The sequence below is a fragment of the Anguilla rostrata genome, chromosome 19 (assembly GCF_018555375.3).
Source record: "Anguilla rostrata isolate EN2019 chromosome 19, ASM1855537v3, whole genome shotgun sequence".
Classification (NCBI taxonomy): Eukaryota; Metazoa; Chordata; class Actinopteri; order Anguilliformes; family Anguillidae; genus Anguilla; species Anguilla rostrata.
In genome coordinates this window covers 8226154-8248671 of record NC_057951.1, presented here as the reverse complement: position 1 = coordinate 8248671, position 22518 = coordinate 8226154, and the positions used below count along the sequence as shown (strand labels likewise).

General features: G+C 53.6%; 1 protein-coding gene across 1 annotated transcript in view; it reads right to left on the bottom strand.

Moving 5' to 3' along the window:
* snd1 (staphylococcal nuclease and tudor domain containing 1) overlaps positions 1 to 22518 on the bottom strand; it is a 193330-nt gene that overhangs the window by 5412 nt on the left and 165400 nt on the right. Inside the window, exons 19-22 of the mRNA XM_064318582.1 lie at positions 18499 to 18622; positions 15612 to 15681; positions 11445 to 11558; positions 10422 to 10625 (exon numbers count right to left, since the gene is read on the bottom strand). Of these exons, the coding sequence (XP_064174652.1) occupies positions 10422 to 10625; positions 11445 to 11558; positions 15612 to 15681; positions 18499 to 18622 (512 nt within the window). The remainder of the gene's footprint in view (positions 1 to 10421; positions 10626 to 11444; positions 11559 to 15611; positions 15682 to 18498; positions 18623 to 22518) is intronic.

Sequence of the window (22518 nt, the reverse complement as noted above, 5' to 3'; positions counted from 1 at the left end):
AACCGCAATACGTTTCGCCGTTCCCTTTTCAACCACCTTCGATTTGTTTTGAGTTTTTTTTTCATGAAACTTGTGTTCGCTGGTAGCTGGAAAACCCATCACGGAAAAAACAAAAACAAAAAACAAAAAAAAACACTTGGCTGAACTCAAAGCAGAGGACAAAGCAGGCCGCCGGTATACTGGATCTGCCAAAAAAAGAAGGTCACCTCCGGCTTCAGCGTAGGGTATTAAAGATGAAAAGCCAGGCCCCTGGTAGGACCTAATCTCTTTCTGCTGCCCCCCTCCCTCCCTACCCCCGTCCCCCCCTTTCACCACAGCTCCAAAATCCACACAAACTGACACCAGGTTAAAATAACCCCCCTCCTCCCCACACCCCCACCCCCGCTCCCCAAATTCAATTATAAAGTAAGTAACAGCGGTGTTTTCTGTGGCTGGGGCAGAGGAAGGCCACCGCAGTTCTCTGTAATGGAGAAAACAGCTTGGCTCTCCCCCCCCCCCCCCGGCTCGATCCCCTCTCTCTCCGCCCTCCCTACATCAAAGTAACCCAAATCGGAGGAAATGGCATTCGGACAGGGGGAGGGGATGGTGCCGCGCTTCACTATGGAAACGTCTACTTATCGGTTTCCTCCCTCCTCCCCCTTCCTCCCAAAAAAAAAAAAAAAAAAAACCCTGCTTTGGGGTCTAAAAAATGTAGCCTAAAAAATTTATAAAAACGCGCGTCTACAGCAGAACCCCGCCGGTTCCCTTCCCCCGACCGGTCTCCGGGACGATAATTACGTCAGCGGCGCGGGCGCGGCCCGTTGGCGGGCGGGTTCGGGCCCGCCGCGCGGCCGCGCGTTTGCGTTCGCGGCGGGGAGCGATTCCCCCAGCGCCTCTCTCCTCTTTACCGTCTCCGCGTTCGGGAAAGAGAGGGAACTAAAAAAAACGGGGAGAAGAAAAAGATGTTAAATAAATTCTCAAATATAGTGAAGGAGCCCTTTTTATGTAGTTTAAGGAATAAAAAAATAAATAAAAAAGGCGGAGAGAGACCCGGGGGCCTGTCGGCGGCTCGTTTGGGCTGGCCTGTTCTGCTGAATAATGCATTCTCCTCGCGGTGTCAGCCGTGGAGTAACGAGCGTGTGTCTGCCACGGGGAGGCTCTGATTCAGAGTCTGATTCAGAACCGCAGTGTGGCGGTTAAGTGGCCTGTGTGGCACTGGCAGCCGCGGGACGGAAAGATTTTAAAAAAAAAATCTGTCCCCCGTTTCGTTACGTCCAACCGACGAACGAGGGAGGTTCCCGTAGAAACGCGAGGCAGGCACTTGTGTAGGAGCCGCCCCACGCCCGAGATCTGTACGCTCCTGATTGGCTGCGACATGCCTGGTGACTTGCCCGCCCCCGAGTTCGGAGTTAACGAACGGCGGTTTTTAGCGGTGTGTCGAACAGCCTTGCGCTGAGCAAGCGATCCTCTCCACCAGCGCCCCCCCCACCCCCCCCGCCCCCAGGGACGCTCATTAAGCTAGCGAACACGGCGGAAACCCCGCTCTGACGGACGGGGCCCCCGCGTTCGTATTTGCATTATTTATCAGTTAAAAGCCGGGCGGCGCTCCGCTCCGTACGCCGTAGTGCCGAGTAAAGACAGTCCGCTCTTATTATGGCGGCTTGAAGCGCGTTGGGCGTCTCCCCCAAAGTAAAGATCGTTACCGTAGTAACGGGTGCCCCCTCACCCCGGGATTGGACCCTGTGGGTCTGTGCCCCCCCCCCCCCCCCAAACCTTTCACTTTTAGAACCTGGCTCACCCACAGAACTTTGCAGAAAGGACATTTGTATTTTCTTGTTTTATTTCAGTTGGCAATTAATATTAAAACCGCAAGGCTCCAAACAGCAATGATGCAGAAAATGTTTTCTCCGCTACTGCTCAAAAGGCCAAACCCGTGTGTATGAGCAGAGTAAGGTTAAACGGGAGGACGATGAGGAGGTCAGCGAGGAGGAAGGGCACGGCCACCCCAGGACGAGTCGGAGGACGCGGTCGGGGACTGGCCGACGGCCATTATAGCCTGCCGCTGGGGTGGGGGGTGGGGGGGGGTCGGAGGTCGATAAAGGAGAGGGGGAGAACTTCAATTAAAAGCCACTCGCGAGCTCCTTTTGCTAATGAGGTATTGAGCCGTCACCAGGAAGTGGTAGGCTCACGCCCTGCGAGGCACTGGACGCTGTGATGTGACCTGACAGATGCCAATAGTGGTGCGTTCTGTGTTTGGGATGGGGGGAGGGGTGGGGTAGGGCAGGGGGGTGTAGTGGGGGGGGTTGGTGCGTGTGATCTGGCGACCGGCTCACATTCGATTCGGTCCCTGCCCCGTCCGCTATCGAGCGAGGCCCGGAAGCGGTCGCCGTTGGTAACGGCTCACAAACCGTCCCTCAAATTGGAAGTTCCATTCCCCGTCCCGATTTACACCCCATTTCGCCCTCAAAAGTCCCCAGGTCACCCCGGAGAGAACTTTTTTTTTTAAATGGCCGCTCGTGTCCCCGGACAAGCGCCAGACCGTTGGACGCCGCCCCCCCCCCCCCGTCAGATAAGCGCTTGACCGCTCCCGGAGGAAAAGCAGGAAAAAAAAAACAATCTGTTCTATCGGTTCATCTGGATGGAGTGACCCTGTATAAAAAAAAAAAAGTGCAGCGGTCGGATACCGCGAAGAAAAAACACTTTGTGCTCGGTTTCTTTGTGGACGGAACTTAACATTTTCAAATGTCAGACGAGGGGGTCGGCGTCCATTTTGTTTTCCTCTTCGGTTTTGTGATGTCGGCTACCGCTCTGCAGGCCACAGCCTGTACTGGTTTCCCTCCCGGTCTCAGCAAACACATTAAAAAATAAATATATATAAACGCATTTCTGGCGATGGTGTATCACTCTCATCTTGTATGAAAGCTGCTCATCTTGTAGACTCTCTTGCTGACTTTCTCTCTGTTTCTCTCTCTCTCTATATATACACACACACGCACACACAGAAGAGCAAGTGCAATGCAATTAGCTACTTAGACCAATTAGAGCCTGCAACTTGCTGGCAGAAACTAGCATAATCGACACCCTCCAGGAGTTCCCCCCCCCCCAACCTAGACATAATCGCTCTGTGCGCATACTTGTGTGTGGGGGGGGGGTGTTCTCGGACCTCCCCCCGCTCTGCTTCAGCGGGGGCCGCGGTGCGAGCGTGGGGGGGGAGGGGGGAGGAGGGGGGCGCAGTGCGAGCCGCGGTACGGCTCCTGGCCTCCCGGGCTCCAGGGGGGGCCGTGCAGAGACAGGCCCCTGCTCCAGATGGCTCCGTTTAGCACAAACTTCCCTCATTAAAAATCCGCCGTTTCCCCCAACAACCGCGAAACGCAGAGTCCCCGCGCTTTTATTTGTGCCAACATCGCAATTGCGGGGAGTGTACTTCTCCCATCCTGGAGGACGCAGCCCCAAATGGCACGCACATTTATCTTCCTTTATTTATTTATTTATTTATATATTTTTTTGCTTTGTTATGCTCCACTGTTTTTATCAAGAAGCCAATTTGAGCAGCCACTTTCTCTCTCAGAATGGTTTTAGACCAATAAAAACCCATTCAACTGCGGCTGACCTCGGTTTAAGATGCCTGAAGTCTCACAATGGCCAACTTAGGACACCGGGCCTGGAAGCTCCAAATATGGGGGGGGACGGGGGGGACGGGGGGTTCTTCTCCCTGGCGCTAAATGCAAATGATTATGTTTATTAAACAACAACAAAAAAATCACGAGAATTAAATATCGATTGGGGCGTGATGCACTGCTATTGATCCACGTGGCTGTGGGATGTATTTACGGCAGGGACCGAGCGCATCATTTCCTGTTTGGTCGAAGGGAAAGGGTCTTAGACTTTCCCTAACATTTTTTCATTCGATCGTTTTACTATTCATTTCATTTTCCGAAAGCCGTCTTCAGTGAAGTTGTCGCTGGTTTCATAAGCCTTCGGGGGAAAAAAAAAGCATTGCAAGCACGCCACTCTCAGAACCTCCCGGTCTCCTTAGAAACAGTTACCAGGTAATGGTTCAGGGTCTGAAACGCTGTGGGCTTCAGTCTGTGGGCTTCAGCCGGTCCGCCAGGCTCTCGCTGTGGTTCTGCACTTCAGAAAGATCGCCTGCGCAAAACCTCAGTCTCGAGGAGGAGAGGGCATGCTAATCCTACGTAGAGTTTAGAGAAGAGGTTTAAACCAGAGCAGTTTGCTCAGATTTACAATAAAGATGCTTTTATTATTGTTATTATATATATATATTTTTTAAATGAAACCCAAATTTGCACACTGAATGGTTCGTTTCGCTCTGCTCCGCCTGGCGCCGCTGATGGGAAATCGTAGCAGCGCTGTCGGAGAAATCTAAACGGACCGCAAAACAGATTTTGGAAAGATATGCTAGCAAAAATGATCTGTATCAGAACGAACTGCAAGGCCATTAATTATAGAAAAACAAAAGCTTTCCTTTCTGGCAGCAAGCCTTTTTTTTTTTTACTCTCGACAGTAATAATTTTTTTTAAACCGGCTAAAATACACAACTGTTAGTCATCCCAGCAAGGCATACGTGCAGCCGCACCAATAGAAAATGATTTAAAATGTAGACGGAGGTTTAGGGGAAGTGCAGGGGGATGCAGCCGAGACTGATCCAGTCATGTGCCCAGCCGTCAGGCTGTCTGGAAAGACTGACAGCTCTGGAGCTTCTGAGATGACGCAATCGTCTGCGAGCTCGCGCTTCTGTCATCGAGGGACGTCTGATGGGAAGCGGCGTGCTTAGGCGGAACCGGGGGTCGCAGGGGTACGCTGGCGGTCGGTTGAGGCCTGGGGGGGGGGGGGGTGGTCGAGGACGCAGGGCGCCTCCAGGTGACTCCCCTTCGCCGTCCTCTCCGTCTCCGAGTTCCGGCGGGGTTGCCTGGATACGGGGCGAGCCGCTTTGAAGTGGCCGGCGAGTGACCTCGTTACGAGGGGGGGGGGGGGGGGGGGGATTGGGTGACCCCCCGTGGCCGGTGCGTGCCAGAGGGGCCGCCTGTGCGGTGCAGAGAGCCGTGCCAGGGTGGCACGTACCATGTGAGCTCTCCCCGAGGGGGGGGTCCAGACCGCCCTTTCCCCCCCACCTCAGAATGGGAAAAGCCGCACCCCAGCGACGAGGACCCTGTGTTAAACCCAGAGTGCAGTTCTACACACACATCTACACACGTTTAAGAACTAGTACACTGGCAGTGTTATTTCTACTCTAACTGGGTATGTGCATAGATATTTTATGATGTGTGTGTGTGTGTGTCTGTGCGTGTCAGCGCGAGAAAGTAACAGACAGCAGTTCACCCGAGGCGTACGAGTCCTTCGATCCTGACCTCATTTCTCCTCGTACCCCCCCCTCCCTCGCTCCCCCCCCCTCCGCGGGTGCGTTTCAGACGAGGTTGCGGCAACACGGCGGGCGCGTTCGCTCTGAGGAACCCGCGCGGGGCCTGTGGGCCGCTCGCAGAGACGCCGCGGCGCTCTGAAAGGCTCTAAATCAGGCCTGATTGCAGATTGTTGGGTGCAGCACGTTAGCGCGTTTTTTTTTTTTCTTTTCGGTTTTTTTACCTTTTAAAGCGTTCGCTTATTACTTCAATTCAGAGTCCTTAAAACGGGAGTCGCATTCCGCAGAGGAGATCATCGACACGTCGGAGAACGGCGCGCGGGAAGCACCGATAGCTTTCTTTTTCCCGTGACAAGCGGCTGATTCGGGTTTTTTGACGGAGAAGTCACGCGTGGATTTAATTAGCCGCTTCACGTCGGGCTTTTGTCTTTCGAAATCCCAGAAGCCATCGACGTCGGCTCGTTTACCCGAGCGCCCGCCATTGGGCCTCGCAGCTCCGCCTCCGTGAAATCGTTTGCGCGTGCCGACCCAAAAAAACCAGTCTCATCTCCGTCCGCAGTGTTTCGAAACGATCCCCCTTTTTTTAGTGCGCCACAATGGCAGAGAGTAGGCTTAGAAAACACGTAATACCTGCGCAACAGCACGCACGCATACTACTTTAAACAAGTCACCTTCGTTCCAACCGCGTTTCCACTTCGTCAGGTATAACGGCAAACAAACCCACTGACGATAGGGGGCGGGGCGGGGGGGAACAAAACAAAACAGCAACCTACTGGAGAACTTCTTCAAAAAAAAGGTGAGGGCCGCTTGCGCCCGAAGAAATACAAACAAAAAAAAACCGCCTTTGACATTTCTGTTATGTAAACTTGGTAATTTGGGTAGCCTTTTTTTTTTTTGGAGGGAGATGAATTAATCCGCAGCAGTGAGCCGGTCTGCCCCGCCCTCCGCGGAGGACTGCGGGGAAATCCATTAGCACTCTGCTAGATGAAAGAGCTGATAAGTCTAATAGTGAGTATTCGCATTTAATGAGCCTCTGGTTGGCTGATCACTGTCTGCTGATAAGCTCGCCGCTATTGTACTGGTTAATATGCCCAGAAAGTATTCTTTGCAACCAGCGGCCCCATGAAAATGAAAGCGGCAATAAATTGTTTGCTGCAGCGGCAAGTTAACAAGTACGGCAACAAAGAAGCAGTAGCTAACACGTCTCTCTTGCATACAGTAATAATGTTTGGTTGAATACAAAATTTTGCTACCTTGCTAAAATTAACACCAACATATGCTCCACAAAATAATTAATGAAATTCCTCCCACACACATTCAATAAAAAATCAGCAAGGACATTGCTACCCTTCTTGCTAGTTCATTGCTGTTTATGTCACCAATACGTACAACTTATATAATAATATATGAAACATTACATGCCATTTAGGGTCTTCGGAATTCAAACGTGGAATTCAGAATTCCACAGAACCCAAATGATGCAAAGTAACCGCAATCCTTCCGAAGCTCTGCCGATTGGCTCGCTGCTTGGCCAGTCACAACGAGCCGATGAAGGACGGGAGCGCCGTCCAATCACGGCAGCTCGGCGTTTTTGTCGTTTTGACCGTTTGACTGCTCGACGGGAGCCAAGCAGAGGGCCATCGATCGGAAGGAGGCAAACCCGAAATTGTGTTTCAAAGGAAGAGCCCGTCACTGTCTCTGGGGACCAGGCCGTGCAGAGATGAAACCTGACAACAGGAGTCAAACCCGCATCTCACTGGAGCGGGGGCACAGCATCGATGACTGACGTCTCTTTTCTACACCTTCCAAGCGTTGGAACTGCTTTATTAAAACATATATATATATATATATATAGAACTAAATATATAAAATAAATATGCAAATGCCGTGGCTGAAGAAAAAGCCAAACACGGCTTTGTAGGGATTGTGAGAAAGCACGCAGTCGTAATTCTGATTATACCCGGCTTCAATTACTGCATTTTAAGTTTGAATATAAAAACAACGCTCGCTAGATTAGCATAAAACGGACGAAAACCGCCGCCGCCGCTCATTAACGATGCAAACGGTCTTCAGAAGGCCCTGAAAGGATTCTGAAAAAGTGTTTTTAATGTAGCAGGGTTCTGCAGTGGCGTTGGTTTAGCCCGTTATTAAACAGACTTGAAGTGGAATGCAAGTGGACTGTGCCACTTTTGACAGGGGGGGAGGGGGGGGGAGCCTTTGTGTGATGTGTTTACGAAATAACAGAAAAGAACCTGTGGTGATTTGCACACACACAGACACACAGACACACACACACAGCAATTCCAGTTTTCCCCAATGAAATATGTATTTAAATGTTCTGCGGAATACCATTTGCTTAAATGCCGCAGCTACAGTATCACACCGCAATGTGTAACTTATGAAAAGCCACGATTTAATATTCCCGCTACTGGTCTCTAGCCTCATAAAAGAACAGCAATTCAAATAGCAAGCCTTTGCTTTGAACCATTTTAGCTCTGCGTTATGGCTATGCCTTTGTGGAAACATCTAAAACTCAATTTGAGGAGGGGAATGAAAGAAACCTGGTAAACTGATATCACTTCGGTAGCTTTGAGAATGTTGAGGGGAAAAATGACTACAGAGCTTTTATGACTAGCATCGAAATACTTAACGCAATAAAACCAATGCCATTCACCGCTGGATTTCTGGACCCGTTTCAAGTAGGGCACGGCACGTTTTCAGTCAAAGGAAGAGCTTTTACAGTAATGCGACGGTGTGGAAAAATCGGGAAAGGCCTGTCCCCCTCTCCAGAACCGCTAGCAGTCTGGAAACAGCCAATCAGAGCAGTGACCGCTACAGTCATGTGTTCAACATGCAAGAGCCAATGACCAATGGGCAGGAGGAGCCTTCCGCGTCCTCCCTCCCAGCGGGTTTGCAACGTTTTTAAGCATCAGAAACGTCCGATGCCTGCTGGCGTAGATCTGAGGAGCGCCTCCGTTACCCAGAATTACCGGGGACAGGCACAGGTAGGAATTACCATGAGCACGCAGGCTGAGAGATAAAAACTAAACAGCGCGGTAATTGAAAAGAAATGATATTCCCCCGGCTTTGGCTTTCAGGCACAGCCCCTTTTCAGGTTCGGCTAACTTGACGGAAAAAAAAAAAAAAAGCTTGACCTTCAAATGCCCCCCCCCGCAAACAGCGGCTATATCCGCGCGACGCGGACGCACGTCAATTCCTTAATTACTTCCAGCCCCCCTGTCGATACGGCGACGAGGCGTCGATGTCTGTCGGAAACCCGCGCGGGGGTGTTTACAGGCGGACGTCGTTGGGTAGCGGGAGGGGTGCGCTTTTTAAAAACGCTCGTCCGTTTGTTTCCCTCCCCCCCCCCCCCCCCACGGGGGGCGGAGGGAGGATAATCAGCGAAGCGCCGCTGGCGTGTACAAATGGTGGGCCGGCCGTGTCATCTATAACCACACCTTCCTCCTGACAAGGAGAGAGAGAGAGAGGGGGAGAGGGAGAGAGAGAGAGAGGGGGAGAGAGAGAGAGAGAGGGGGAGAGAGAAGACAGAAGCAGATGTAGAGAGAGGGTCAGAGAGAAGATGGAGCTAGAGACAGAAAGAAATTGAATGAGAGAGAAATTGGGGAGAGATGGAAGCGTAAAATGAAAGAGAGCAAGAGGGAAGGAAGAGGAGGGAGGGAGACAGAGAGAGACCAAGGGAAGGAGAGCGAGGGGGGGGGAGAGAGAGAGAGAGAGAGAGAGAGAGAGAGAGAGAGCGCGTGAGAGAGAGAGAGAGGGAGAGAGAGCGAGAGAGAGAGCGAGGGCCTCACAGCATTACAAGGCTCTGCTCTTTTCTCTGGGTATTTGACATTTTCTAATCAAATTGTGCGCGCCACTTGATACATCCGGGAGAGAAAACCGAAATCTCTCCCCCCCCCCCCCCCACCCTTCCTCGGCGTTCTGAGAGGGTCCGACGCACACGTGCCCCGCGCCGCGAGCGTGTCAGGTCCGCTTAAACGCGACGCCGCGCGGCCGGTCCGCCAAGGCCGCCGCGCTCCCTCTGACTGACACCTCCCCTTAATTAATCCCACCGCCCCCGCGCAGCTCCTTCTCTCCTTCTCTCCGCTCCCCGCCCCCGTTACCACGGCGCCGAGCCCACCTCGCCTTTCACACCTATCCGCCGCGAGTGCTTCTGAAGGATATCAAAACGAAAATGCTAACGATAAGGGGAAAAAACCAAAACGAAACTAAACAAAAAGAAAAAACAAAAACACAACGAAACCTCTGGATCCCGCGCGGAGCTTCCATTCATCACTCCGCCGACGCGTAGCGACGACAGCGACGGAATTTTCCGTGGCGGCGGTCGTTTCGGATTCCAGCGCCCGATAACTGGATTATTCCCAGGCGGCCGCCGCTCAAATTAAAACGCGGTAAATCTCGCTAACGCTATCCGACGCAAGTTAATAAACGTTACTCGGGGGGGCGGCGGGCGGATTTTCGCGACGCGGTTCTCGGGTTCGACGCGGCCGCACGAGAGAAGCCAAACGCTCGGGACGGAAAAAGGGAGGGGGACAGCGTTGGGGGGGGGGGGGGGGGTGAGAGGAATTGGAGAGGGTGCGAGGGCAGAGAAAGACGGAAGAGACTGAAGTTCACGAAGGAAGGAAGGTGACCTTGAGAACAGGGGGAGGGAGGGAGGGAGGGAGGGAGGAGGGAGGTATACAGAGACAAACCCTGTGTGTGAGGGAATCGAAACTCAAGTGGGCACCTGGGTAAAAATGCCAATTAGGGAGCTACTCCTCACAGTGAACGATGCCCCAAACCTGTCTGGGGCGCGGGTCCGGCGGACGAGGGGCGTCTTCATCCGGGAAACGGCGCCAAACCCCGCCGGGGCCTTCTCCGAAAACCGCCGCGGAACGATAAATCAGGGGAGCGGGAGTCTGGCGCGGCGGTATTTACGCCGGTCCCCCGCCACCGTAAATCTGCGGCCCAGCCGCGGGACGGGCGTGTGCGGGCACTGTGGGGTGGGGAAGGGTGGGCGGGGCGTGTGTGCGTCGGATACCGCACGCGGTCGAGGCGCACGCGCGTGTACCATTTTCTGCAGGTGCTTCTCTTTCCGCACGTCGACCATGACCATGCCCTCCTTGACCAGGCCCAGGCCCACGTCGTCCTTGGAGTCGGCGAACTGCAGGGTGACGTGGGGGCAGGTGGGGCCCTGGTACTCCACGTTCAGCATGCACTGCGTGTTCTGGATGTCCCGCACCACGCTGTCCACCATGTCCGCACGAGCGTCCTCCTGCGGGGGGGGGGGGGTACAGAGGGAGAGAAAGAGGGAGACAGAAAGAGGGGAGGTGAGGAGAGGCCAGTGTGTGGGAGTCTTACTGTCGCATGCACACACACGCATACAAACACACATGCATGAACACACACACAGATGTTGTGTGCACACGCCCTTGCATTCAGATTCAGGTAGAGGGGAAGGTGACATCACGCTGCCGCTCTTCTGTGGCATCTCCCCGCTCCCCCCCCCCCCCCCCCCATCACCCCCCAACCATATGGACCGGTCTCCACGGCAACCGTGAACACGGTTGTCCTTGGAAGAGACAAAGGGAGGGAATAATTCTGAGAGCGTTTGCTCTGACTGCACCCCCTCCGCCCCCCTCCATTCCAGCGTGACGCACTAGCCGTGTCGGAGAGGTGAGCGGGGGCACGAGACCTTTCCCCGAGCCCCGCCACCCCCGCCCCCCCCCCCGCCAATGCGCCGGCGTGCCCGTGCATGTCCCGAGCCCAGGAGGAGCCAGGCTCACGCCCCTTCCCGGGGGCCGGCGGCTCCGCAGGCCCACACCTGTTCGGTGTCCCCCGGCGACGAGCGGCCGTGACTCGGCAGACTATGAGGTCACAGCCTGGGGGCGGAGCCTCTCCGTGGGGGCGGGGCAAAGCAGAGACCGTCCGAGGTGAGCCGGGAACAGGCGCTTCTCCGAGGGCAGACGTGGCGGCTCGGAGCACACACAAAAGTTTGGCTGGTAAAAACCTGCACACGTGCTGGATTACTCCCCTCCCACCTCGTCCCGGCAGGACGGGGGGGGCAGGAAATGTGGCGGCGGCGGCGGCTTACGTCTTGCGGGACCTGGATGTAGGCGAAGGTGTACTCGGTGGCCTGGGCCGGCAGGGTCCGCACGTTGAAGGCGGGGGACAGGGCTGCCAGGCGGGTGGACGGGACCGTCTCCCTCTGCGGAGATGAGAACAGCAGAGCGGGGCGCTACGTTAGCGTTAGCCCTCCACAGAAGAACTACGTTAGCGTTAGCCCTCCACAGAAGAACAGGAGAGCGGACGCAACATTAGCCCTCCACAGAAGAACTACGTTAGCGTTAGCCCTCCACAGAAGAACTACGTTAGCATTAGCCCTCCACAGAAGAACTACGTTAGCGTTAGCCCTCCACAGAAGAAAAGGAGAGCGGACGCAACATTAGCCCTCCACAGAAGAACTACGTTAGCATTAGCCCTCCACAGAAGAACAGCCAAGCGAACGCGGCGTTAGCATAAGGTCGTTAGCCCTCCCCAGCCAGGGCTCAACTCCGCTAACACAGCCCTGCAGGAGGAGTGCAGTTGCCGCCGGCAACAGCGGCAGCGGTGCCACCTCCTAATGTGCTCCCAAGGGGGAAAGAAAGAGAAAAAGAGAGAGAAAGAGGGAACACCCACTCCAACTGAGGCACATCGCGTCTCAGCTTGCCATAACCTGAAGGACAATATCATGATTGCGATTGCTGCTCTTGTCACAGTTATTCACGTATAGATTCACTGATTACTCACCGGTGTTCTCGTTCCAGTGTATAACTGTGCACTCGCAATACTCACACAAATGCAATTCAATACTGCATTCTGAATTTCAATTTGAGTCGGAGAGAGAGAGATAAAGAGAGAGAAAAAGACAGCAAGAGTCAACAAAGATAGAGAAGAAAAGGATGGAGGAGTACAAAGGAAGAAGGAATTGAGGAGACCTTGATAAGAGAGGAGAGAGAGAGAGAAGGCTAGGGGAGATGAAACAGATCCTATTACACACAGAACATCATTGCTCCCTTATTTTCAGTCAAAAGGGGAAAGGTAGCAGGAATGCTTAAAGGGAATGATTAAAAAGTCTGTTCCCCTGTAGGCAGCTGTACTACAAGCCCATCTCCAGCAGAGAGAGAGCTGACCGCACAGCCCCGCAGACAGCCTGATACCTGCTTACGCACGCTGCGAGCCGGGGGTGCGCCGACTCCCCCCCCGAAACCCCACTGAGCGCGTGCGGCCCTGTCGCTGATGCCGCCTGCGTGGGACGGCCAGACGGAACGGTCATCGGGATTAACGCACGCGTCCCGGACCGAACGCCGAATGAGGATGGGGTCTCTGGACAGACGGGACGGTCGGCCCAATCGATCGCAGCTCGTGAAAAGGCGAACGGCGGATTTCGTGGGGAAACGGAAGGTGCTGCCCGATGTGATTCCCGGGCCCGAGTGTGACAGGTGTAAAGTGGGAAACAGGGTCTCCAGGGGCCAACCATCAATGTATCTCTACACCTGTTTGGCTGTGTGAGTGTGTCTCTGTGTGCGTGTGTGTACCACGCGTGTGTGTAGGTATATGTGTGAACGGCGTGTCTTTACACAAACTGCACGCTGCGCCGTCCCGCCGAACTCTTCAAAACCGCACCCGCCCCACCGCTCACTCCCCGCACACTTTCATCGCTAAAGTACTCCTGACGCCCGAGGAGAGCCGGCTCCTCACCCCGGGGGGACATGCGAGAAGAAAGAGGGAGGAAGTGAGCGAGCGGGAGGGAGAGAGAGAGAGAGAGAGAGGGAGGGAGAGCAAGGAAAGCAAAGAAAAGCTCCCTCCGGAGAGACGCCGCTCTCCTCCTCCCCCTCTGGCGAAGCGGTCCTCCTGCGCTCCTACGCTGTGAGACACCCCAGATCCCACCACCACACTTCCTACTTCCTGCATGCGTGTGTGGGGGGGGGGGGGACAGTGAGTACACACGTCTCCCATACGGCACAGTCCGTATCTCTGAATCGGCACACGCATGACACACGCGCTCTTCTCCGCTAAAACCCAACGGCCCGAGTTTGGGCTTAATAAACCCGACGCGTCTCGCGAGCGAGTCGGGGGAGCGAACTGTTTAAGCGCGGCGAGAGGAATTTATCTCGCCAATATACTTTGACGGCGCAGTTAAAGCAAGCCATTGAATAACGACCGGGCGATTCTTTTTAATCTGTTTTTTTTCCGCGGTGGTGTCGTTTGCATATCGTTACCGAAAAAAAAAATAAAAAAAACTTTCGACGCCGTTCTCAAAAGCGATGTTTTAAGCGCCGCTACGAGATGACGGCGATATTAAGTTTATCCGCGCGGCCGTCGCGAGGCCAGGTCGTAACTCGCAAGAAAAGTTTCGCGTTCGCCAAACGGAACGACAATCCCTCGACGACCGTAACCGCCGACGCGCTCTCTCCGCGAATCTTCGGTCGCGCCGCGCAGACGATCCCGTGACGACGGCTGCGCTGACGCGCTTGAGCTGCGTTCCCAAATCGTCATGGCGACGTCGTGACGACGCGGAGCGTAACACGTTTAGAGTGCACGCGCGAGGGAGGTCTCGACACTCCAGAACCACACAAAACGGTGTTTTAACTGGTCTGGAGGGGACGCGGCTTCCTGGGGCGCTCTGCTGGGAGCGGGATGCCATGGGCGTTTAGCGTGGACGGGGCCAGCATGCGCCTGCATTATGCAACAGAGCGGCGGGGTGGAGTTCTCATGACGGGAGTTTTTTTCTTTTCCTTTATTATTTATTTATTTATTTATTTATGTAGCATCGCAGCGTTCCGGCCTCGGCCCCTCTTCCTCCTGAGGAAGGCTTTCTGAGCCACTTTCCCAATCTGTCGCGAGGCCCCCTACACCCCCCCCCCGGGGAGTGGCGCGATCTCCGAGGCAGGTTTCAACCACGCGGAGCAGCGCACTTACACTCTGTGTAATCACACAGGCGGAAACGTTACGCGCTCCGCCACTGAGCTCCTGCACCGGGCGCGACTGCGTGTTTTTAGTAAGAGTGTGTGTGTGTGTGTGTGTGTGTGTGTGTGTGTGTGTGTGTGTGTGTATGTACATGTGTGTGTGTGTGTGTGTGTGTGTGTGTACGTGTGTGTGTGTGTGTGTGCGTGTGTGTGTGTGCCTGTGCGTTGGCGCGTGTGCTAAAGGAGACCGAGGCAGCGCTCCCCAGGAGAGAGCTTGTTCTGGGGAGGGCAGAGCCCTGCAGGCTCTAGGTGTAGGAGGGGGGTGGGGGTGAGGGGTGGGGGGGGGGGGGCGTGACGCGGGCTCTGACGCAGCACACGGGGGAGCCGCCTCTGCGCAGACGGGTTCAGAGCAGCGGAAAAAAGGCAGTTAAGCTGCCGCTGCAGGGAGGCAGGTCTGAGCTAACGCACCGCGCCCAGAGGACCAACACACACACACACACACACACACACACACACACCCGCACGCGTACACTCACTCACACACACTGTACACACACTCACACACACACACACTGTACGCGCACACACACACATGCACTCACACACACACACACACACACACACACACACACACACACACAGCGTACACTCACTCACACACACACACACACGCGCGCACACTCACACACACAGTGCGCATGCACAGGGGCTTACATAAACACCGTCAGCACTGGTTGGGGGGGGGGGGATATGCATGCGTCTGGCATGTTCAGCTTCTGACAGACATCTTAAAGGGCGCCGAGATTTATGAAGACACCCCACGCTGTTCACCCAGAATTCAAAATGAAAAATATAAGCAAAAAAAAAAAAACCTGCAGATTGGACAGACCAATGAGAATCAAGAGGAGAGAGGCTCCATTTGCCTTCTGGAGGGGGGGGGGGGGCACTAAAGACTTGCCCCGGGTTTCATTCTCAAATGCACTCCAGCGCGAGTCTTATCTGGAAAAAGCCACGCTGAGCCTCGTAAACAGCCCAGTAAAAGCCCCTCTGCGCTTTCCCCGGGTCTGATTTGTGAGTCGAGCGGAACTCTAATTAGGTACACATGTTAATTGATGAGGTGGCGGGCGCAGTCCACATCTCATCCCTCCTTATACCGGAGGACATGGGTGAAGTCTTCCCTTTTAATGGAGCATAATACACATTCGCCATAAACATGCTGCAGAGGGAGCAGAGGAGAGGCGATTTATCACCAGCCCAGGATTCAGGCGTCGTAGCGAGGCAGCCATTTTGAAGCGAGCTGCCCGAGTACTCACATTGCCGTAGTCGATGTAGAACACGTGGATTTTGGCCGGAGATTCCACTTTCTCTACTCGCGCTCTGTACCTTTAATATGAGAGAGAGAGACAGAGAGGGACAGAGAGAGAGAGAGAGAGAGAGAGAGAGAGAGAATTAATGTTCTTATTTCCTGGGGGACCACATGGTTCACTGGACATGTCTGCCCTGATCATCTGCACAGGAGCTATATGTACAATGGACAGGAAAATGAGGGTCAGGGGTCGACTGCTCGGAAGACGGGAGGAAAAGAGCTGAGCTGATGACCAACCCAGCCCAGCCCAACCCAGCCCAACCAAGCCCAGCCCAACTCGACCCAACCCAACCCGACCCAACCCAACCATGCTCAAACCACCACCTAGGGCAGCGAACCGTTGTTCTGAACGATGGTCAACGCCCAGGACACGTCTGAACGGGCGGGGCCTAAAAAGCCTGATTTACGCGGACTTGGCACCGCGGTCCGACTGAACGGCGTCTCCGGGCAGGTTTCGCCTTCCTCGTAAATCCGCTCCAGGTGCCCCGCGCGCGGCCCCGTGACTCCACTCAGAAGCCCCACCCGGCCCGGCGTTGGCGAGAGCCTGCCCCCGTTTAAAAAAAAAAAATTTTATCGGCCCGACGGACCATGGCGAGCGTCCCATCTGCATTTTCGACTCTGGGGTTTTTTTTTTTTTTTTTTAAGAAGCGTTCCATAAAGCATCCCCGGGGGCGTGTGGAGCCCAGGTGAAGCGGTGAATAAAGTTGTCAGCCGCGCCCCGTGCCATCCTTCACGGCCCCGGCCGCGGTCCCGGCATATTTACGGCCCGGAGGGGGTTAGGTGAGGCCGCCGGAATCAGTGAGCCCCCCCCTTCCCACCCCCCCCCCGCAACACCCATTCATCACGCCCCGGACCGGGACGTCCTGAAAATTAAATACATTAAACCGCGGGGAAGGGAGACAGATGGAAGAGGCGAGGCGAGGCCAGTAGGGCAAGGCTTGCTGCCGCCGCGGCGACGGGCGAAATCGAGAGGAAAAAAAAAAGTAGGCCGTTCCGCCTTCCTGGCGAGGGCGAATCTCTTCAGCGGCCAACGGGCCTTGATGGGAACAAACCGCTAACTCAGGGCTGCCCGGCCCTGATCTACCGTCCGGCAGGTTTTCATTTCAACCCTAATTTAACACACCTGATTCAACCGATTAGCAGCTCGACCAGATCTCTAACTGCTGAGAGAGGCGGGGCTCTGTTAGGGGCGGAGTGAAAACCTACAGGACGGTAGAGCTCCAGGAACAGGGTTGGGCAGCCCTGCTCCGATTGGTCGAGATCGAGGATGGGAAGGCGGCGATTCTTTTAAAAAAATAAAATAACTGAATAAAAAAATACCACTGTATGATTTTTTTGAATCAATGTTTTTTTATGTTTAAAAAAAATTGTTTGACGGAGTATTTTTGAAACTGACAGGAGAACAACCGCTGGCGTAGAACCTTGGCAACGGAACGTCCCACCGGTGCGAGCGAAAGGCCTTCCAAAAATGAAATGTACTTTCAGCGCCGCAAATAAAACAAAGAAAGAGTGAAGAAAAAAAAGAGAAGGAAAATCCCAGAAAGGCGATGGACAAAATGTTCCAGAAAGAAAGTAAGACTACCGAACCCTAAGCCTCAAAAAAAACAAAAAAACAAGAAAAAGAAAACACAAACACCCTCTCTGGATGACAGACAAGCACCGTCAGTTTTGACACTGATGAAACCACGGACAAAAAGGCCTTCCGGTAAGACCAGGTGCGCCGATTGGATGAGGAGTTGGCTGCCCTCATCTAAAACCCCCTCCCATTGGGGGTTGAAGCCCAGTGCTGCCATGGTAACTACTGATGGTGTTAGTGGCCTGGGAGGGAGCGTGCTTCGCACAGAAAATTGATCTTGCACACCCCCCCACCCCCACCGCCCCACCCCCCACCCCCACACCCCACTAAGTGGTTTATAGTACGGAATGTTCCCAGTGTCAGGTGCGACAAATTCATTTTCCTTTTTCCAGTTACCGTTGACCGCTTGTACACAATAAATAAAAAATAAAAAAAACGTGTTCCCATTGAAAAGGGTCAGCTTCCAACTACGAGAAAGGTCACCGTATTTACTCGGAAGTCGCTGTAAGCGGACAAACTAAAGCCCGAATCGTACGTGCACTTAAGGCTTCTTTCCAGCTGAAGGACAAAATAAATAAATAAATAAATAAATGGTGAGAAGTGCGGTGCGGTGTCGTCAGAAGCGGGTGGCGAAGCCGGGAAAAAGCGGAACTCATCAGCCCAAAGTCGTGACTGCTGTACGAGGAAACCTTGAGAGCTACAGTACAACAAAAAAAACAAAACAGAAAGCTCCAGGGAGAATATTTCTGCTTCTCGTGGATGCTAAACGGGTACTTTCAGGACAGTTCAGAGGTCAAAACCATTTCTCCGCAGTTACAGGAAAAGGTTACGGAAGTTCTCTTGGCTCCCGGGCGGGAAAAAAAAACTTGGCCTCGGAGGCCGAACCGTTGCCAAGGAGCTCCGGGGCGCATCGTCGTCGAAGTCGCCGTTTGTTTCGAGGCCGCCGTTCGGGAACTTGAACGCAAAACACGCCGTGTTCCACCTTTCGCCTTTCGAAGGTCTCCCGATGACAAATCGCAAATTACAGTTAAGCCACAAACCTTAAGCGCACTGCCTGAAAAGATTTTTGTCATAAATAAATAAACAAACATACAAAGAAACATGTCGTTCCACGTGAAAAAAATCCCCCAAAAAACATCACAAAGAAGCACGTCACCCAGCTCTACAAAGTTTATGATTACAGAGCTCAAGAATGAGTTCCATGCAACCTACCGAGACAAAACTTTTTTATTTGCCCAACAGGGGGTGCCGTGCTTACCATTCCCCGTCGGCGAATTTGGAGATGCAGTAGTCCCCTCGGCGGGGCATGTAGGACCCCTCCACGGGCGGGTGGGCGGCGATCTCCCCCCTCATGGTCTCCATCAGGCTCTCCAGCTGGGCTCCTACAGAAACATACGGGGGGGAGGAAGGGGGGGGGGGGGGTTGAGGTCAGACAAAAAAAAAAAAATGACTTTGAGCTGGGAGGGCTGTGAGCAGTGAGCAGTCACAGTGGGGCGGTCGCTGCGCTCTGGGTTTCGTTGGGGTACCTCGCACCCCCCTCCCCCCCCCCCCCGCGCCTGGTTTAGCGAAAGCGCCAACGTGCAAACGGGACATCGACGGACGGCCGCTCGCTCTCCATCGATCCTCTCCGGGGAGCGGAAAAATCCATCGGGGGGGAAAAAAAATATCTCGGCGATACGTATTCAATCAGACGCCGCTCGATTTGTGCCGGAGAGCCGGCCGTCGAAGACGCTGCGACGTTCGTCTCGTTTAACAAGCAGATTGATGCACGAGTGAGAAAATAACACGATCAAAGCAGGTTTTCCGTTTCCCGTCAGTCACAGAGAATCCCTGAATTTCTCAACAGAAAGGAGAAACTCGACAAAAGTTTGCAATAGCGCAGAACCGAGGTCGTCCAATCGTATTCAGTCTGATTCGTTGAAGCGGTCGCTGTAATCGTTGAGCTTGGTGGGGAGGGGAATGAGATGAAATTAGTTCTAAGTGAGGGGGGGCTTGTGGTGTTAGCTCTGTGGTGGGGAGTGGGGGGGGGGGGTCACCGTGTGTGAATCAATAATGGGTTTGGTTTTTTTTTTCAGGAAAGCAAACACCGCCGCCGGCAGCGAGACTTTAAAAGCACAGCGACGACATAACGACCGCAACCGCTTTATCAAAACTCACCCCGACCTCCGCATGTTACTCATCTCACTGAACTTTTATTTATTTTTTATTTTTTAATGGGAAAACAGACCAAACTAAACAGTGGACCGGCCGTTCAAGAGCATTTTACACCGTGTGCCACGTGGGCCAGCGGGCACACCGGCGTGTGCTTTTGCGCTAAGCTAACCCGGCGAGCAGCGGAGGAGCCTGGGTAAACGGGCGCTAAGCTAACCCGGCGAGCAGCGAAGGAGCCTGGGTAAACGGGCGCTAAGCTAACCCGGCGAGCAGCGGAGGAGCCTGGGTAAACGCGCTAAGCTAACCGGCGAGCAGCGGAGGAGCCTGGGTAAACGGGCGCTAAGCTAACCCGGCGAGCAGCGAAGGAGCCTGGGTAAACGGGCGCTAAGCTAACCCGGCGAGCAGCGAAGGAGCCTGGGTAAACGGGCGCTTCGCGGAGCACGGCGAGATTAAAAACGCGAGCCCGCGGGGCGGTGGAGGGAAATAAGATCCCGTGTCCTCGCGGTCCTCGGGCCTGCCGCTGGGGGCGCGGAATGCCAATGAGGCGGTATTCATGAGCGCGCGCCTTCCGAAAACACCGCCAACGGCCCGGTAAACACCCCTCAGCGAAGATGCTCAGTTGACCGAAAAAGATAGTCCACTCTCCAGCGTGGACTGAAACGCGCGCTGAAAATGAATACTCGGAAACCCGTCGAGGCTGAAAGGTTAGCGGGACCTCGCAAACGGTACGGGGGGAGAACGTCCTGGCAGGTACTCCACGGGCAACGCTCCTAAAAACAGACAAAGGAACGACCTAGGAATTGCAAGAAGTGAGCAGGCAGAGCATTTTTTTTAAGGCTGTCCAAAAGCAAATAAACACAAGGCCCTTCGTCTCCTTGGTTAGCCTACACACTTAGCCTTCCGTTTGGCTTCCCTGTCTGGCTAAGGAACGCTGGTTCCCCACTTACACTGGTGAGCAGTGAATAAGCGTCAACGAGAGACCAGGAGAACGAAACGCCAGCGATGTCACTGCGAACGCGAAGACCGCAGACGCGGACGCTCACGCGAGGTCCTCCGACGAAGCGTCGCGCCCCGCGCCCAAAAGAACAGCGGGGCGTGCCTCTTTCCAGCCCCTCCCGCGCCGCCCGTCGTTAATTCATTAGCCTAATTGGGAAAGTTTCGAGTCCGCGTCCTGGAGGCGGCGAGCTTTTTGTTCGCGGTCCGCCGAGATCTTATTAAACGACGGACCCGGCGAGAGACTCCCTTTCAATGGCGTAATCGCGGGAGCCGAACGGAATCACTTCATTTAACCCAATTAATATCAGCCCTGCTCATTACATGTTGTGAGAGCAGGAGGGTTGGGGGGGGGGGGAGGGGGAGTTCTTACCATTAAGTTCAATTTGCAGAGTAAACACCGAACAAGTTTGTGTTGTCAAAGAGATTACGGGCTTCGGGAAGCTCATTTCTCTAGGAGGGGAAGGGAAATCCACCTGATTTAGTCGATTGTTTTATGCACAAAAAAAATAAAAAAGGACGAGGGAGAATTCATTCATTCTGACCTCCGGTACACTCAGAACTTCAAAAGCTATTTCAGAGCGCTCCCCTCCACCCCCACCTCTTAAAAAATAAAGTGCCGTGGAGATACTTGGCTTATTACGGCCATAAAATACGCAGTAAAGCACGCGTCTCAAGTCGAACGCTGCTGATTCTTCTGCCTTTTATTTATTTAGATTTCGCTGTCCAACGGTGTGCTAATATATTAGCATGGGGATAGCCTTTGGATTTGAAATGAAACACTGTGGAAGGTCAACCTGTGCTACAGCACGCTGTAAATTTGCCAGAACTGTTAATGATCTTCACAGCGTGAGTGAATGAAATCCATTTAAAAATGCATATAAAATATAAATTCTCCTGGAAACCAATCAGACAGCCTGTTTTTTTATGAGTGATGACTGATGGGCCAATCTCTGCCTCCCTTCCTGGGGAGCGGTGGGTAGACGGGCGGGTGCTGTGCAGCGTCAGTTAAACCAACTGCCATTTCAAACCCACACCGTACGCAGGAGGAAGTCTTCACCACCAAAAGAACCAGATTTGACTCATAACAGCCCTCGAGAAGCTGAACTCCACACCGGAGATAACCCCTGATAATCCATACCTTTAAAAAAGACTACTTTAGCATTCGTAACGTCAAAGGTTGAGAAAGACGTATATTTTAGCTTGTAATAATGTAACACCAGAAACTGAAAAAAAGCAAGATAGCCTAAACAGACTAAACTCAGCATTTTATGGTGTCAAAACAAAATGGGAGGGTACAGATACCCTTTATAGATGGACAAATAAGGTTGCTGAAATAGTATAGCTAATTATATTTGACACGGATGAAAAAACAACATTCCGGCTAGCAAGAACAAGCACATGAAAGGACAAAGAAAAAGAAAACTCTCGCGTCATTATGTTGTGATGTTTTGGCCCTTTCGTTTGAGGTTCTTGCCCAAGAGAGACCCGACCGGACGGAGGGGCCTAAAAAAGCCTTGATTGCGGCCATTTTCCAATACAAAAAAAAAAAACGATTTATCGGGGAGCCGCAGATAATATGCAATTACTGCCAATCACGACGCTGCACCGGCTGCTTTTTAATGAAGACTGCGTACCGGGGTAATCAAGCTGGGGCAAACGCGTCACCTTCCGGCGCTGAACGCAACCGACTGGCAGCGCATACCTGTGATTATTCCCACACGGCAACACAGAGGCACAAAAGCAGAGGGACTCTGTACATTAATGGAACTGAATTTCACTGTAGGGGGAAGTGGAGGCGGGGGGGGGCAGAGTACCTGGGGGGCACACAGATTTAACCTGCGGGTTCGGCAGCCCCCCCCCCGGTAGTCTGATTTATCTGAGGCTGTCGCGGCTTACCGCCAAAGGCAGAGCGACGGTGGACGGCGAGTTAGCGTAAACAGAAAAACTGATTTTTCAGACGATTAGAATCACATTTCGGACAGCCGAGCGTGCGAAAATAACACGCGGCAATTAGGAAGAGATCGGCTCGCTCTCGGTTATTAAATTCCGCGTCGAGGAACGGCGGTTTCAGAATCTCGCGGAGCAGGGAGCACGCCGAGAGTCAGCTGTTTTCCCACAACACGAAAAGGAA